The sequence below is a fragment of the Corvus kubaryi genome, unplaced genomic scaffold (genome assembly GCF_017639235.1).
Source record: "Corvus kubaryi isolate FWS band 111438036 unplaced genomic scaffold, C.kubaryi_AGA036_p1.0 37220, whole genome shotgun sequence".
NCBI lineage: Eukaryota > Metazoa > Chordata > Aves > Passeriformes > Corvidae > Corvus > Corvus kubaryi.
Window position 1 is genome coordinate 1,398,851 of NW_024581063.1, and position 16,905 is coordinate 1,415,755.

The following is a 16,905-nucleotide window of genomic DNA, read 5'->3' on the forward strand; positions in this document are numbered from 1 at the left end:
CTGTGTGAAAGCCAAAAGTCTCTCCCAAGACTTCTGCCCCAGTGCAGGGAGGGATGAGGAATGCAAGAGGCAGCAGCTCTGACACTGGCTGTCTCCACAGCCTGGGCTTCCCCAGCCCAAGGGATCACAGAATCCTCTTGATTATGGTCTCTGTGTTCTGGTCCTCATCAAGCCTGATGCTGGTAGGGGATCCTGAGCTACCTGGTCGAGTGGAAAGTGTCCCTTCTCATGGCAAGAGGGTTGGAACGAGATGGTCTTTAAAGTTCCTTCAAACCCAAACCATGATTCCATGATTCAGTGGGCATCACAGGGTACACACTCCTCTTCCACGTTTGTGGTCAATGCTAATTTGATTCCTTGTGGCATCAACTGTAAAAAGGGAGAATCCTGGGGTTGAAGGAACTAGGTGATACGGGAATCAGGTCTCTTGCAAAGTAAGGGTAACCTCGATAAATCCCTACTTCAGTAGATGAATGTTTCCTCCAATATTCCAGTGTTTTTCTGCATTTCCTCTGGCCAGGCCTCACTGGGTATTGCAGTGCTGCACTGTTGAAGGAATTTGTTGTACCGCTTGTATCCGACCCTGTTTATCCCAATGGAGCTCTGAGACCTTCCCTGGGAAGGCAGTGTTACACCAGGCTGTGCTGACATACACGTGATACCCAAAGCCCTGAGCAGCAGCGTGGGCGTAGGCTGGCCTGTCCCCAGAGCTGTGGCCAGCACTCTGTGTCTCACCACCCATCTCTTTGCACCCTGTCCTTAGCTCCACAGGTGGTCCGTAAGATCAGGGCAGAACAATTTTCCGATGCATCAGGAAACCTGAAACTTTGGTGCCAGTTCTTCAATATATTGAGCGACTCTAAGCTGACGTGGTACAAGGACGAGATCCCTGTAGCTGAAGCCCAAAGGAGGTAACCTGTTGGCTCCACGGCAGCACAGTCCATGTTGTCACCTGTCACATCCCACTCCTTGCCTTGACCAGGGTGAAGGTGCCCCTCTTGCTAAGGCAGCGTGGGAAGCTCAGTGCATGGCACACAGTACATTGTGAATTTCATCATCTCAGTGCCCCACAGAGGGAAGGATCGCCCAGATGGGGAATTGCTGCCAAATTGATCCTATTGATGCTCCATCTGGAGTGTCTGCTTGGAGTACCCAAACCGTGGGGAGGGCAGAGAAGGTGTTACGCCCATCACAGAAATCAAGAGCTGGATGTGAGCTGCAAAACTGGGACCCCAAAGAATCCATGTGAGGGTGGCAGCCGTGCTGGGAGGGTCTTCTATGCAACCACTGCTGGGAGAAAGCAGCTCTGGTTATGCCCTCCCTATCCCTTGGCACTGCCCTTGCGCAGGGAGAGCATGTTCAGATAGCTGGGGGGCTGGTTTTATCCTTTGGGTCTACTATGGAGAGCAACTTGTTCTCAAGCCCAGAGGATTTGTGTAGGAACATCATCCACATCATTTAGGGTTTGCCTGATGCCTTTGGTGTCCCCTGAGTTCCCTTTACAGTGAGTGGAAAGAGGTGATTCTCGGGCAGAAATTGTCTCCTGGGGCAGATATTTGAGCTGGGGCAGATGGGCAGTAGTGGGCATTACCTTCCAGCAGACCATAACAGAGCCTTCTCAGCCAGTGGGTTTCAGGATGAGAGTCCCACCTCTTCCCTCTGTGAAGCCCTCACTCAGGGGCAAGTACCTTTATCAGTCTGTAGCCTAATCCCGGTCAGATTTTGCAGGGTTTGCCTGGAGGATGAGCATGTCTGTTAGTACAAACCACAGGGCAGGACTCCTGGTGCCATGACATGCTGGGGGAGCAGCTGAGCTGCCCTTGGGATGGCTTCCTTTGTAGCTTTCTTCCATTCTGCCAAGGGCAGTACGGTGCCCACCCAGAGTGCCTGTCACAGGGCTCCCATGTGCCCCCCCCCCCACCACATGGGGATGTGGCCATGCTCCATTTTTTTTCCAGTGCTGGCGATGAGGGTCAGGCAGCTTTGGCTGTTGTGCAGGCGTCCCAGAAGGATTGCGGGGTCTATCGGTGCGTGATCAGCAACGAGTATGGCACCGACTCCACAGATTTCCTGCTCAGCCCAGAAGGTGAGGAGCCCTCAGCAGCCTCTCACAGCTGCCTGGGTGTGCCATGGGTGGTATAGCCTACTGCAGAGAGGGCTTGGTGCCAGGCTGCAGCGGGGGAGCCTTGGCACGTTCCTTAACACCACCTCTGAGGTGCTTCTGCCTCCGTGTGCCAATTTATGAGTGATTCCCACCATCCTGCCTGCCATCCCTAACTGTGCAAGTGCATGGGGCAAGGTGGGATCCTGGCAGGACCTTGACACCTCTTCGCTTTCTGTCTCCTCTAGTGTTGTCAGGATTTATCCTGCGGGAAGAGATTGAAGGTAAGGGCCACATGTGATGAGCTGCGACTCTGCCCCTTGCTGAGTGGGGCAGGCAGCTCTGGGGCAGAAGCAGGACGTGCCCATGTTGTCCCCACCTCACCAGCTCTTCCCCCCACCAGTTGGAGAGGAGATCGAGATGACGCCCATGGTGTTTGCCAAGGGTTTGGCTGACGCAGGCTATTGGGGGGATAAGCTCTTCGGGCGCGTGGTGAGCGAGGACATGGAAGTGGGTGCTGGTTTCTTGCGCAAAGCCTGCCGTGCCAGAGCCATCTACGGCCTGGAGCCTGTCTTTGAGTCCGGCCACACCTGTGTCATCAAAGTGCACAATTTCATCGTCTTTGGGACCAAGAATGAGAACAGCCTTATTGAGAAGAACTATGATATCACCATCCAGGTGGGCATCCTTGTGGGCCACCATCCACCTTTCTCCCTCCCACCTTCCCCATCTGCGTGTGAGTTGGTCCCCAGAGAGTCCCCAGTTCTGTGCCCACTTTTGCTATTTCCTTCCACTTTTGGAATGCTCTGCAGAGGTCTAGCCATGTTCCAGGGGGCTGGACATGTCCTTGCCATTCTTGGCTTCAGCTCTTCCCTCTGATTAACATGGAGCTGCTCGGGACTTTCCCATCACCCTTTGACCACCAGGACAGGGAAACAACTGGCAGTGGTCCCATGGAGGCATTGGTGCAAGATGGGACAGGTTCTTAACTCTTCGTTTGCTCCTCCAGGAATGTAAAGTCCAAAACTCCAGCCGTGAGTACTGCAAGATCTTTGCTGCTGAGGCACGAGCCATCCCTGATTTTGGAGCAGTGCCTGAGTAAGTGATGTGCTGCAGCTCCACTGGCTTGATGCCCTGGCAGGGGATGGTGGGAAGATTTCCTGTGGGTGATGGGGCATCCCAAAGGGCAGTGCACTCTACTCCCACGCACAAATGGAAGGGATATTGGGAGGAAGGCAAAAGCCAGGGTTGCAGACAGTGGTGTGAATCGCCACTTGCAGAGGAGGGAGAGGTCACCATGCTGACATTGTCTGTGAATTCCCACACAGGATAATTCCTCTGTACCTGATTTATCGACCGGCCAACAACATCCCTTATGCCACAATGGAGGAGGACCTCGGCAGGCCCTGTGAGCAGTACTGTGTCACCGAGAGAGATGGCAGCTTGGTGGCACGAGGCTCCTCGGAGATTGTGCTCAAATGCTGCACCTTCCAGCATTGGGTCTACCAGTGGACAAATGGAAACATCCTCGTGACTGACATGGAAGGTAAAGGGATCTCCTGTGTGAGTCCCATGGCCCGTCACCACCCTCCAGCCTGGGAAAGGAGGAAAAGCCCCAGGCTTGCCCTCCTGCCTCTCTCTTCCCCCATGCCATGGAGCCCTCTACCCAGGGCAATGACCTGCCCTTGGTGGTGGTGCCTGTCCTTCTCTGGACAGAGACTGGTTTACCTCTTAAATTACAGGAGTGGGCTGGAAGTTGACCAACGTGCGGATTGCTACCAACCTGAAAGGGTGAGTGACCTCGAGGTGCTGGAGCAGGGTGGCCCTGGCTGTCCCCAGCTCTGCCGCTCACCTGGCGAGGGCCATGGTGGTCAGGCTCCATCCTTGCCTCCCTGCTCTGCTGGGACATCTCCTGGTGCAAAGCGGGAGCTGAGGATGGCTGTGTTGGCAGGTACCAGGGGCTGAAGGAGAGCTGCTTCCCCTCTCTGCTGGAGCAATTCCCGGCCACTCACAGGTGCAATCATTACTGCAGCATCCTGGGCCTGAAGATGCTGGAGCCAGCCAAGCCCAAGGGCTCCAAGAGTCCCTGTCTGGGCAGGAAATCTGCCCAGTCCAGCCCCCAGCTCCAGAAGAAGGTGTTGACAAGTCCTCAGGGCACCCGCAAGGCTGCTGTGAGCCCCAAGAGCTCCCGGAGAGCTGCAGAAACAGGGGAGGCCCCAACAGCCTCCAAACCCAGGTCAGGAGAGAGCAACAGAGCTGGCTGCCCTCAGTAGTCAGAGCTGCTGCAGCTGGGACCCCCACATGACCATTGTGGGAAGGGGAAGACCCTGGCAGTGGCCTTCTCTGTGGGGCTCCTGCCCAGCCTGCAGCGCTTGCATTGTGTGGTGTGTGCTAATTTGTGAGCAGCTGGGCCAGGGCTGCGGGAGCTGTGAGCCATGGGCCACCTCCCCAGTACCTCTACTGCTGCTGCTGTGGGGAGCCTGTGGGGCCGTGTGCCTCTCCACGCTCGGACTCGCTTTCCTCTCTCAACTTTCCGTAGGCCTTCCTTAAGGCAGGGGCAGAGCTGCTTGCTCGGGCTTGGCAGGCACCATGCCCCTGCCTGGCTCCCCAGCAAACTGGGAGTCCTGGACACCCTCCTGGCTCCCAGCACCTCATGTCCCTCTCTGTGTCCCCATAAAGCGACCGGGCCAAGCCTTGCCAGCACTGTCAAGGATGAGAATCCCACCAGTGCCCAGGCTGTCCCCTGTGCCCTGGCACCCCCTTTTTCCTGCAGAGGGCTCCAGCAGTCACTGCAGGGCTCCTCTGCGATGGTGCGGGGCTCTGGAGTGTTGGCTGGTCCCAGGGCGGGGTGCTTGCACTGGTACCAGCTGCTGCATAGGGATGGGGTTTTGCACTCCTGCCCTCCCCTGCATCCCAGGGAAGTCTCCCACCCTGTTGCTGGGTGGCTGCTGAGGGCAGCCGTGCTGCTCTGGATGGTGGCCAGTGCTATGGTAAGGATGCTCTACCTCACATGGGATACCTGGGAGCAGGACAAAGGAGCGACTTCCCCTCCATACCAGGATCTGCCGTGGCACGTGGGGGTGTGTAGCCCACAGGACACGCTCCTCCTTGCCTCCGTGCCATACATAGATCCTGTATGCCCCAGCCCCACAGCACAATCTGGTGCTTAGCATCACCCCTCCTTGGCACAGGCTGGACTCCAGTGACAGCTGGCAGTACCCACTCCAAATCCTGCTACCCCTGGCTCAAGGCAGTGATGGACAGGCACAGGAACTGTCTGCTCCATCACTGTGCACAGCATCCCCTTCCTTGGGGCATTGCAGGAGGGTGCTGGGTGCCAGTGACACTACCCTGCAGGGTGGGGTCCCAAGCGGTGGCTCGGTGCAGCCTGATGGAGGGAAGGGGCTGGGAGCGTGGCGTGCTCTGGACTCCTGGTCCTTCATCGTTGGGTGACTGTAAAATACCAGTGTACATAATGTGGCTGCCTTGGCGCCTGGGTGCTCTCGAGTGCAATAAAGCGAGAAGGACTGGCCTGTTCCCTGGCGCTGTGGTCCCTCTGGGAAAGGTGCACCCAAGTACAGTGGGATGGGTTGGCTTTGTATTTGGGGGAAGGAAACATCTTCAAGCACTGGCTTTACCCCATCCATGCCCCGTGGGGGAAAAGATGGTGGCTGGGCCCAGAGCCTAAGGCTGGCAGCAGACAGGGGCTCAGCTTGCGAGGTCTGCAGCGGGCACGGGATGCAGCCACAGCAAAGGACCTTGTGCTGTGTGGGACAGCCACAGTCAGGGGCCAGAAGGGGTCTGAGGGCAAGCACACAAGGGTTGCCATAATTTATTTGGGAGCTGTTCCCTTGTGTCCACGGGGCCAGCAGCTAAGGGTGCAGGCTGCAAGGTGCACACAGCTGTCCGCCAGCACTGGAGTGGAGAAGACCAAATGCTCAGGTTTCTTTGGGGTTTCTTCTACCTTTGGGGATAGGCCTTGCAGGTCCTGGTGTTCCCCCACCTCTAGGTTGTCCATGCACAGGACGTGTGGTTGTAGTGCCCGCAGCACTCTGTGAGCCAAAGAATGCTCTCTGCCTGCTCAGCCCAGGATCCAGTGAAGGAGAGTGTCCCGTTCTGGAGCACCGAGCTGGAAGGAGAGACACAGGGTCAGGACAAGCTGCTGCCTCACCACCTGGGTCCTTGAGCAGGACCAGATGGCTCTGGGGCCCTTCACACCCACCTGGCAGAGAGCTGCTTACAGCAGGTGTACATGGTGTAGCTGGTTGAGCTGAAGTTGGTGGTGCTGAAGAACATTGCGCAGTCACCCACCTCTGTTGGCACGTGGAGGAGACCTGGGGGACAAGGTCTTCTACTGGGACTTAAGTGTGACCGTGGATCCAAATCCCACACCCCAAGCAAGCTGTGAGTCCTGTACCCCATGCCTGCTCACAAATCCCACACCCTGACTATACCTGCTTGCAAATCCTGTACCTGGGGCTGTGCAGGTCCCATGAGCCATCCCGCATCACCCCCCAAGACTTCAGGGAGCTCCGTGAAATACTCCAAAAGTTGCCCTTGAAATGTTCCAGCCCAGAGGAGGATGAGGGGCCCCAGAAGAGCTGTTGGGCTTGGGCAGCCCTTGGCAGAGCCACGAGGGGAGAGCAGGGTTTGGAGGCTCTGGCAGAGCCTTGGGGGGACAGGCCATCCACCTCCATCCCTGAACCCTGCACTTACGGGGTCTTCAGCCCTGTGCCTGTCCCTCCCTGGATCTCTCTGGCCCCACTGGCAGTGGGCAGAGACCTACCTGCCAGGCAGGCATTGAGCATGGAGACGCAGATGCCAGTGAGCAGGGCCCGCAGCACCACGGAGGCAAGGTCACTCTTGCGCTGGGGCACCATGGAGGCTGTGGGGGCAAAACAGACAGTGGGGTGAGTCAGACCCTTCCTCTGGCTTTACACTGGGCTGGGGACAGATGGGGACATGTCCTCAGTCCCAAGCTGGCTCTGCCACATAGTGCCCTGCCCAGCCCAATTCCTGCTGTCTAGAGGGCGTGGTGATCCCAGCTAGCACCCAGTGCATTATCTGCCCGTCCTGGCAGAGCACTGTGCCCACCCTGTACCTGTGGGTGATCCACCAGAGCCCTGAGCACTCCCAGCACTGGAGTCTTTCTGCTCTTTGCCCTGTGGCTGGGTGACACCCAGGCTTGGGGTAACATGCATGTGCTCTTGCACATGGGTGCAGAGCAAAATCATCCCGGTTACCTCATGCAAATCCTGTTTCTTATCTGGCAGACACCAAACATGGAGGCTTGAGGGCAACAAATTCCTGGCCCAGGATCCCCCTCACTTGTGCCCAGGCACCCAGGACATGGGTCACACTCACCCAGGCCTCCCAGAGTGATGCCAATCGAGCTGAAGTTGGCGAATCCACAGAGGGCAAAGGTGGTGATGCTCTCAGCTCGCTCCTGGAAGGCACAGCAGCAGGGGATGGTCACCTCTGCCCAAGAGCAACCCCAGAGTTGAGCACCATATTGGAGCTCCCAGACAGACATGATAGAGGAGAAGTCCCCCACCCCAACCCCTCCTCCTTCAGCTATTTTTGGGAGCAGGGGTGAACGGCTGGGGGGACAAGGGGCCCTGTAGCACCACGATCCATCCCATCAAGGAGCAGGATAAATGGGAAAGGGCTTCACTGACTCCTTTCTCCCACAGCCAGCCATTAGCAAACATCCAAGTCTAGCTGGCCATAGGTGCCCCTCCACTCCCAGCACCATCAGCCTGATTCAATGATCTTAGAGAACTTTTCCAAACTAAATGGTTCTATGGTCCTCTGCCTGCCCACCCCCCATCTGCCTAGCCAGGTCCCATGCCCCATTCCAGCTGGCTCCATCCCTGCCCTGTGCCTGGCAGGGTGGGAGGTGTCCCTCACAGATATCCACTGCTTCCGGTTCCCATCCCACTCCTCCAGGCCCATCAGACGGTTCTTCTTGTACGTGGCCAGCTGCTGGTATGCCACAAACTCATTCAGGAAGATCTTGATCCCCAGGAGCTCAGCCACCAGCGGTGAGTCTGCCCAGTCTGCCCCCATGAGAAAGGCCACAGGCATGAGGATGTAGGAGCAGATCACCTGGGAAAAGCATCCCAGAAGGGAATGACTCAGAGCTGACCTTCTGCACAGCCCCCGGATTGGACATCCGCTGCCAGCACTTGCCAAAAACCCAGCAAGGGTCTCAGCAGCCCACTGAGGCAGCAGGCAAAGGTGGGGATGGGTGGGGGATGCAGGATCTGGCAGCCCAGACCATGGGTCTGCTCCTAGGGATACCTGGAAGGTAAGACCTTCAATGTCTACCATCTCCCCTAACCAGCGGAGGGTAGCGTTGATAAACTCCAGCACGGCCAAGAAGGCGATGAGGTTGGCCGCAATGTTGGCCACGAGACCCACGGAGGCGGCAGCCCCATTGCTAGCAGCTTCCAGGATGTTCTGCTCTTCCCTGCATGGAAAAAGACCCCAATGTACTCATCTGGCTGGGCATCCCCCATGCCAGGTCAGCGCTCACTCCATGGATGTGTGCACACAACAGGCTCTCCCAGCCTTGGGCCACCTGCAGTGTCCACTTGTGCCCCAAAGTGCCCCCATGGCTTCCCTGCACTGGAAGGACACATGCAGCCCCACTCCACTGCCCCTCTCCTCACACTCACCCACTGGAGAGGCGGATGCTTGCTTTGCCCTTGAACTTGGACTCCTCCACTTCAGGGTAGACGAGTTTGGCCATGGCGAGGGCGCAGGGCGCAGCCATCACAGAAGCTGCGATCAGGGACGCTGCATCGATCTGCAACGTGCAGACCAGGGGCATAGGCACCTCTGCACAAGGCTGCACCCCGTGACCTGCCACCCCAGGGCATCCCAGCACGTGCCTGGTGTCAGCCAGTGACACTCAGAGCAGTTCAGGGCTCTCCACTTGCTCAGGGTGGGAAAATTGGCTGGTTTTCCCAGCTAAGCAGCCATGCACATGGGGCAGCTTGCCTGCATGGAAGCATTGCTGGAGCTGCAGTGATCGTACCCTTGGTGATGTTAATCTCTCCTGCTATTTGATTTAATCATAATGGCTCTTGCCCCTTCCTTGTCCCTTTTTACTGGTATCAGAGCAATAGGTTGTGTAACACTGCGAACTTCTACCTGCTGAAAAAGGGCCAAGCTCCCAGCCTCACCCCTACCCTGGCAATGTCTCATTTCTCTGACCTTCCACCCTTGGTTCCCCATTTAAGGAGACTAATTAATGTTTAAATAGCAGGAGCTCAGGCAGCAGGTTAAGGGGAAGGTTTATTTAGAGCACTGATGAACTGGAGAGGCATCAGTGCTCTGGACCCTGGGGGGTTGGGGCCAGGAGTGCCCAGGGGATGCTGGAGGAGCAGGGATTGTTCAGTTGGGCAAAAAGAGGGAGGGGGGTGGGTATTGCTGGTTCTGTTTAAAAAGGGGTTGGAGGGAAGACACTGCTCAGTGATACTTAGTGAAAAGGTGAGAATCACAGGCACAGTTTGAGTTGGATATAAGGAAAATTTGCTTCTTGTGACTGAGGCACCTGCGGGGGAAACCAGAGAGGCTGGGAGAGATCTCCATCCATGGGATGCTCACCACCAACCTGGACAAGGCCCCAGGCATCCCCTCAGTTGCCATGATCTCAGTTGGCAGGAGGCCAGACCAGAGACCTTCCCAGAGGGTCTTTCCAGGCTATATTATCCCATGATTCTGTGCAGGGACACACGGTAGGGGTCCCATAGCACTGCCTTCTACCTGGCAGGGCTCTGGGGTTCTGGCCAAAGGCAAAGGTGAGGCTGGATGGGGTGTCTTTGGGACAAGGTGAGTCTAGACATCCTGCTCTCATCCTGCTTATGGAAGGGGACCATGGAGCACCTGCTGGGGGTCTTCTCTCATCCTCAAGTCCAGGGCAGTTCTTGCATGTCAGGACCCTGTAGCAGGGAGCATGTGGATCCAACTGCTCGTGCACTCACCCCAAAGGATATGTAGGCACCCATCACGCTGCCTGCGATGGTGGAAAAGCCACCAGTCATCACAGCATGGATTTCGGACAGGGTCATGTCTGTGAGGTATGGGCGGATGAGCAGCGGGGCTTCGGTCTGTGGAAGAGAAAACCCTGCTGTCCTTGGGATGGGGCCACACAGGGACACAGATCTCATAGGGAGGGAGAAGACCCTTTCTCCAGGGCAGGCTCAGCTGCAAGCACTGAGGAGCTGGATCTGCTGCCCAGGACCTTACCTGTCCCACGAAAATGTTCCCTGCCACACTGAGAGTCTCAGTGGGAGTGGTGCCCATTGAGACTTGAAGCAGCCAGGAGATCTGGGGAAAGACACGGGCACTGTGTTGACAGAGGCTCCTGGCACCCTGCCACCATACCCATGAAGCCAGGCACTGTTTGGCCCCTGCACGGAGGTGATCCTGGGAAGCACCCCCAGACTTGGTAGAAACGTTCAGCTCTAGGGTTCTGGTTTTTCAGCTTTCTGAGAAGGACACGCTAGAAAGAGGGGGTTTGTGCCTATTCTTTTAAGCAGGACAAATCACCCCAAATTAGTACCATGACAAATTTCCTGGGACATCTCTCAGCTGACCGTAGTAGACAGAGAACCCAACAGGTTCCTCTCCTTCCCACTGCCATCTCAGATCTAGGAGTGAGGCCCTACCTTGAGAATAAGCCACTGCATGACACCGAGGTAGTAGAGGATGGACATCACACAACTGAAGAAAACAATGATGGGCAGGGTCTGCAGGCAAGGCAAAGGGTTAAAGGAGAGCTGAGCCACACATCCCGGCACCCATGGGCACCAGGCTGGGCAGGATGTGGTACTTCACAGCCAGCCAACACTACTGGGTGCCACAATGCCCAGCTGGGCTGGCAGGAGGGACAGGGACCAGTGAAAATCCTCCATGGCACTGAGGAAGTCCACAGGTGGATAACACAGCTGAGGAAGATCCGTCTCTGAGATGGTTGAGCTCTGCTGCAGCAGATCTGGCTGCATTTAGCTCTCCGCTCTGCAGGACCCAGCAAAGAGCCAGACCAGAAGAAAACCTCCCCACGCCCCATTCCCTGGCTGACCTGGAAGGCAAAGACTTCTTCAATCAGTGTGTTCCCAAAGACAAAGCTGGAGCCAGCTGTGGTGTAGCCCAGGAAGTACTGCAAGGGAAGAAGTTACACAGTAGGACAGAGATCTACATCAGGTCCTTCCCTGGTATCTCATTCTGCCTAGTGAGGGGCTGTGCCCCCAGTCCCACACCTCCCTTCACTGCACACCGGAGAATGACTCTCTGAGACCTCAGATGGGGATACTGTTGGGCTTTCCCAAAGCCACAGGGCTCTGCTATAGCCTGCAAGTGAGAGCACACCGAGGGCTCTGGGCTGCTGCAGAAAACCAGGGAAGAGTTGGCTTCCCTCCAGTCCTGAACAAAAGTGTCTGTGAGCATGCAATCCCTGCCATGTCCCCTCCCCATACCACACTCAGCTTTTCCTGTTAATCGTAGGGTGCAAGCACAGGATGGGATGAGTAGATGCAGTACCTGGATCTGGTCTCCCAGCCATTGGAAAGCTTGAGTGCCGGGAGTCGTTCGGAGGATGAATAGTCCAAGTAAGAACTCTAAACCAAGACCCCAGAAAACGGCTCTCCAGGACACCTGGGGTCAAAAAGCAGAACAGGAGCTGAAATGTTGTCAAGGCCTACAGGCTTCCCCCTCTGGTTTCCAGCTGCTGCAACAGCAGCACATGGCAAACACCACACAGTGCCCTGGGTGAAGGTCATGGGGAGACTGATTAAGTATCACAAAAACCGGCAAACACGGGTTGGTGACAGAGGCAGAAATGAGTTGGTGGGACTCTGGAACTGGCTGGAACATAACCTTCTAGGCTGACCCAGGAGACAAGCACAAAGACTTTATGATGACTGGTAGCACAGACCTGCTAGACTGAAACTGGCTGTTCAATAACCCTTTGGAGGAGCAGGATGAAGGGACTGCCAAAGCATTGCAGCAGTTTGGGCTGGAAACCACTGGGACTTCAATCATTTCTGACCATTTCAGGCCCCCAAGGCACCTGAAACTCAGGCCCACCCTCCACCCACAGCACCTGAAGCTCAGGCGTGGGTCTGGTGCTGGGTTTCTAGGTCTGACCCACCATGAGGGACATGGCAGAAAACAGGGCAGAGGCAACGTAGGGGAGCCCTGGGTTGGGAAGGAGAGCAATGCCAAGAAGAGCAGTGAGGTGGCTTTGGGGTCCACCCACCCAACCAGTTCAGCTCCCCAGGCTGTGCCCAGCTCGGCTCAGCTCTGCTGGGCTTCTGCTTCCTCCAGAGAAGGGGATGCCAGGGGGAATGAAGTGCTTGTTCTCCAGTGCTGGGTGGCCACCTCCTGCAAGGGGACGAATGGCCAAGTCACACCTGAAACACGTACCGCACTGTGGTGCTTGGAGCAGGCAAACAGGAACAGCACCAAAAAGCAGAAGCCACCTAATGAGATGAGCTGCTCTGGGTTTCTGCCAGGGTCCAAAGCCAGCCACACAATCAGGCCTGCCAGGAGGGCCACCCACAGGAGCCTGCAGAGGAAACCCCAGACTGTCAGCAAGACTGTGTCCCCATGGGGAGAGCAGCTCACAAAGGGCAGGAGCCGATTGTGATGGAATTGCCACTGTAAGGTCCATGTATCTGAAGAAACCTGGGGCTCAGGCACAAGCGAGGGGTGTGAACAGCCATCACACTACTGAGGCAGAGCAGCAAGACATCTCTGCCATGGCTTTTAAGTGGTTCCCAGACTGGGCTATACTCACCATTTGTGAGGTGCCAGCATGGCACTAGAGCACATGCCTGATCCCATCAGCTGTGGTTGTGCTGGCAAGGGCCATGGGAAGGGACCCAGCTGCTGGGAGGGATCTGGCCCTGCCTTCTGACTCACCATTTCAGCCACTGCCAGGACTTTTGGAAGCACTTCCCGATGGGGCGGAGGAGCAGCAGAACCTTTGCCCCACAGTGCTTCTTGAAGATGTCCCAGCAGATGAAGAAGACAACCACAGCAGTCATGACCACCAAGGCAAGGGCTCGCTGGAAGTTGAGGTAACAGGCCGCAATGAAGTAGCACAGGTAGGCTGGAGAAGGCACATTGGGGGTCAGAAACATCAGGGCTGTAGGATCATGGGTTCATAACTAACTGGGGCCAACCACGAGGTTTATTTCCTCCAAATGTCCTTCCCTGACCACCCTTGAGGATCCCATCTTTGCATGAGGAGACCTCAAGAGCACCACCCCAGCTGGAAGCAGAAGGGGCACAGTAAACCCTTTGGGCAGGTAGAGAAAGGCCAGGGGGACAGTGAGGAGAAGATAGAACTGGACAGGAGTGATGGAGTGAGGAGGGGGCAGTGAGGCTGCTGGGAGTGGATACAACCTGCACACACATGACCACATTCAGTACATGGAGTCTGGAGGCGCAGCCAGCCAAAGGGGTGGGGATGTGGAGTCTCAGTGCTGGGAAGTCCTCACCTACTCCAAGGAGCCCCAGGACAACTCTTCTCAACACCTTGGCATGAGCCTTGCAGAAATGTTTTGCCTTGGATGCTGGCTGCAGGGCCTTCCTGGGGAGAATCACACGCCAGAGACATGAGAGACACAGAAGATGGATGTGGAAGATCAGCCCAAGCCAAGCCAAACCACCCCAACTGCAGCTGGCAGTTGACCATGGCTCCCACCGGGCACTTCCAGCAGGAGGAGGTGGTACAGGTGGGCCATAGTGACAAACCCCAGCACCCCCATCATCACCTCCTACGGGGACAGAGACCCGCCACTGGCACCCTACAAGACCACATGGAGCCATCAGACATTGTCCCGTCCCCCCATGTGCTCAATACCACCCTACTCTACTCCCAAATCAGGTTTGTCTCTGGCAGAGCTCACACATCTGTGCAGATTATCCCACCTGCAGTAGGAGGAGAACCTCCCTTTCCCTTCTCTTCTCTCCTCCTGGCTCTCACTACATGGACCACCACAATCCTCATAGTGTTTCTTCTCTCCCTGGAAAACATCATTAACTGGAGCACCCTGTGCAGGGAAGGGAAGGGAAGGGAAGGGAAGGGAAGGGAAGGGAAGGGAAGGGAAGAGAACTTACTTCTAAGCTGAAAGCTGGGTTATCTGTCCCCTTCTCAAGGCTGGCCAGGGTTATCTGATTTCCTTCCATCTCCAGAAGTTCCTTTGCTTCAGTGCATTAGGGAAACAGCACTGGGAGGGCCCAGTGGCTGGCTAGGGAGAGAAAGATGGGATCACCTCGGGGAAGCTCAAACGTCCCACTCTGCTTTTGAGTTTTGGGTGTCTGAGAGGAGAATGCCCCTTGCAGTCAGTATTCAGAGCAGGTCCTGCCCCAGCGCATCAAGGGACCATCCTATGGGGTCCTCAGGCGATGGTGCTGGTGTGCTGAATTCCTTGTAACTTTGGAGAGGTCTTTTATGTGCTTCTAAGGAATTATAGGAGAGGACTGAATGCAGCTGGGAGTGCTGGTACTCCTCATCCAAGTTGGTGACAGTGTCCACCAGCCTCTGTGAGCCTCTTTGCAAGATGGATTTTTCAAAAAGTATCCTTCCTCATCGAAAGGTCTTGGTGCAACCAAGTAAGAGGAAGAAGGTCCTTTCATGCTGATAATTAACACAGTGAAGGAATGAGGGGTAGGAATGAATGGTAATTTGCATAGGGACTGGTCCTAAAGAAGAATCATACGGGGAGAATTGGTCCAGCAAACCCAGAAGGACCAGTGTTGTGCCAGGGCAGGAACCCTTGGAGCATCATCCCATTTGGACACCCTCCCGGTTCCTCTACCTGGAGAAGGATGAGGGAAGAGCAGAGACTTGCAGGCAAGGCAGTGATCAACTGCAGAAGCACTTCTGTGTGGGGACAGGGGCAGTAAGAGGTTGTCTTTGCTCTGAGGAGAGTTGTAGAGGTCTGTGTGGAGAAGGAGGAGATTACAGGGTCATCGCCAGTTTCTCGCAGTGTCCACTGAAGGGAAAGACTCAGCCCCAAATGAAACAGGTGAAAGTGGGGAGTTTTGGAGAACATCCCCCTTGTCATGGGACCTCATGGCAGCTGAAGGTGGTGTGGCCAGGGCTCCACAGGCTGACAGAGCCGCCATGGGGAACCACTGGGGCGTGCTGGCCCCCATGCGTCCCTGGGTTCACGGCTCCTCGGCAGCAGGGCAGGACCCAGGCCCATGGTGGGAACCCAGGACCTCACACCCCCCTCAGAGGCCTCCAACATCGCTGGTGCTCCTGGTGCTCAGGGATGTCTCCCCAGGACTCTGGCAGAGATCAGGAGGGCCCCCCTCCCCAAGTCCACCACCACTTCAAGGACACTCCCCAGGACCCATCTGTTCTCAGTGACCCCTCCCGGACCTCACGGAGTTCCAGGACCACCCCGGGTTCCTGCCTGTGACCCGGTCCCAGGCTCGGTGCCTCCCAGGACTCCTGGGCAGCTGCCACCTCCTCGTCCCCGCGCCAGCCCCAAAACCTCTTGTTTTGGTTCAGGCTCATTGGCTGCCGGCCCCTCAGGGGCGGGACCACATGGACAGGCAGATAATGAGGGAGGGAGGGAGCGGAGGGCTGCCCCCACTGTCCCCCGTGTACCGGCGCCCCGCGCACTCCTGTCCCGTGTCCCCCGCAGCCCCTGGAGCACCGTGGCCACGGGACCCTCTGCCCTGTGTCCCTGCACCCCACGCCCTCACACTCCCGGTGGCCTCATCCCCCGCGTCCTCACATCCCCGGTAGCCTCGTGCCTTCCCTGTCCCCACGGCTCCCCCGCCCTGGCACCCGCCGTCCCCCCGCACTCACCCGCCAGTCCCGCCAGCCCCGCAGCTCCCGGTCCAATGCCTCGGTTACCCATTAACAGCTCGGTCCAAAGAGCTGGGCTGGGCACTGCGGCGCCGGGGCCGCCCCGGCTCCTCCCGGGGCTCACACCGGGGCGCTCTGGAGGGCGTGCGGGGGAGCCCAGCGCCGTGGCCGCGCAGGGCACCGTGCCACCCAAAGAAAGGTCAGCCGGGAGACTTTCCCCCCAGGCAAAATGAGCCTTGGGGAGAGATACTGAAGGTAGAAACCAAACTTTTACCCCACCCTAGGAAATGTTTCCCAAAGAAATCCGGGGTGCGGCACACGTGGCCTCCAAAGCTTCAGTGGCGTGAAGTCACGTCACCTGGTCCCTGAGAAGGACGGGGTGGAAGCTAAGAAAAAATGTCCCCCCTTGCACCGTGCGCTCGAAACCACCTTTTCACGCGGGATGGTGGGAATCGCATCCCCAGGTTTGTGCACCCCACTGGTACCTCCCGCTCTCTGTTTGCACAGGGAGCGGTGAAGTGCTGTGGCTCCGGGTGTGCCAAACCGGGGCTGGCAGGGATCAGTTCAGACATAGGTGATTAATGACACCACCGGGCACTCAGGGCACTCAGTGCCACGCGCTGCCCGTAAACAAACGCTCTCCGAGCCACTTCCGCCCCTTCTCCCTGTGGATTTCGACCAATCCCGCCGCTAAAGCTGCCCAGGGTTGGGGAGGGGCGAGGGCGCGGTGGCACAGATCAGTATGTGGGCGACAAAGGGGGAAACCCCGACAGGTTCGGCCCCGCCGCGCGTCAGCGGCGCAGCACCAAGAGCCGCCGCGCCGCCACGCCCGCCCAGAGCCCCGGTAGCGCGCCGTGATCGTATAGTGGTTAGTACTCTGCGTTGTGGCCGCAGCAACCTCGGTTCGAATCCGAGTCACGGCATCGCCCGGCGGTACCACGGCACACGGGCTCTGCTTTTGCCG

The 16,905-nt window shown here is 57.2% G+C and overlaps 2 protein-coding genes and 1 non-coding gene across 7 annotated transcripts in view; 2 read left to right on the top strand and 1 right to left on the bottom strand.

Moving 5' to 3' along the window:
• The window catches only part of ALPK3 (alpha kinase 3), a 33,329-nt gene extending 27,691 nt beyond the window's left edge, over positions 1-5,638 (top strand). For all 3 annotated transcript variants that reach the window (XM_042022807.1, XM_042022808.1, XM_042022809.1), the window contains 8 exons: positions 764-911; positions 1,959-2,086; positions 2,350-2,385; positions 2,505-2,779; positions 3,111-3,199; positions 3,430-3,647; positions 3,844-3,892; positions 4,053-5,638. In XM_042022807.1, the coding sequence (XP_041878741.1) occupies positions 764-911; positions 1,959-2,086; positions 2,350-2,385; positions 2,505-2,779; positions 3,111-3,199; positions 3,430-3,647; positions 3,844-3,892; positions 4,053-4,374 (1,265 nt within the window). In that variant the 3' untranslated portion in view covers positions 4,375-5,638. The remainder of the gene's footprint in view (positions 1-763; positions 912-1,958; positions 2,087-2,349; positions 2,386-2,504; positions 2,780-3,110; positions 3,200-3,429; positions 3,648-3,843; positions 3,893-4,052) is intronic.
• Positions 5,639-5,901: 263 nt separating this feature from the next.
• Positions 5,902-16,261, bottom strand: SLC28A1 (solute carrier family 28 member 1). 3 transcript variants are annotated; one of them, XM_042022811.1, is made up of 20 exons: positions 15,942-16,261; positions 14,938-15,060; positions 14,237-14,367; positions 14,048-14,142; positions 13,615-13,706; positions 13,034-13,223; positions 12,536-12,677; positions 11,651-11,764; positions 11,193-11,270; positions 10,780-10,860; positions 10,358-10,438; positions 10,093-10,218; positions 8,782-8,912; positions 8,405-8,573; positions 8,012-8,209; positions 7,466-7,547; positions 6,888-6,986; positions 6,324-6,435; positions 6,105-6,230; positions 5,902-6,016 (listed from the first exon to the last, which is right to left on the bottom strand). In XM_042022811.1, the coding sequence occupies exons 3-19, from the start codon at positions 14,303-14,305 to the stop codon at positions 6,107-6,109; spliced, it is 1,983 nt and encodes a 660-aa protein (XP_041878745.1). In that variant the 5' UTR covers positions 14,306-14,367; positions 14,938-15,060; positions 15,942-16,261; the 3' UTR covers positions 5,902-6,016; positions 6,105-6,106. The 3 variants fall into 3 exon arrangements, with proteins under 3 accessions (XP_041878745.1, XP_041878744.1, XP_041878746.1); XM_042022810.1 differs by having other exon boundaries at positions 5,902-6,230; positions 15,942-16,258; XM_042022812.1 differs by lacking the exon at positions 8,012-8,209 and having other exon boundaries at positions 5,902-6,230.
• A 531-nt stretch (positions 16,262-16,792) lies between these two features.
• Positions 16,793-16,864, top strand: TRNAH-GUG. Its single transcript has one exon. It is a non-coding gene; the product is annotated as a tRNA-His (tRNA).
• Positions 16,865-16,905: the final 41 nt, after the last annotated feature.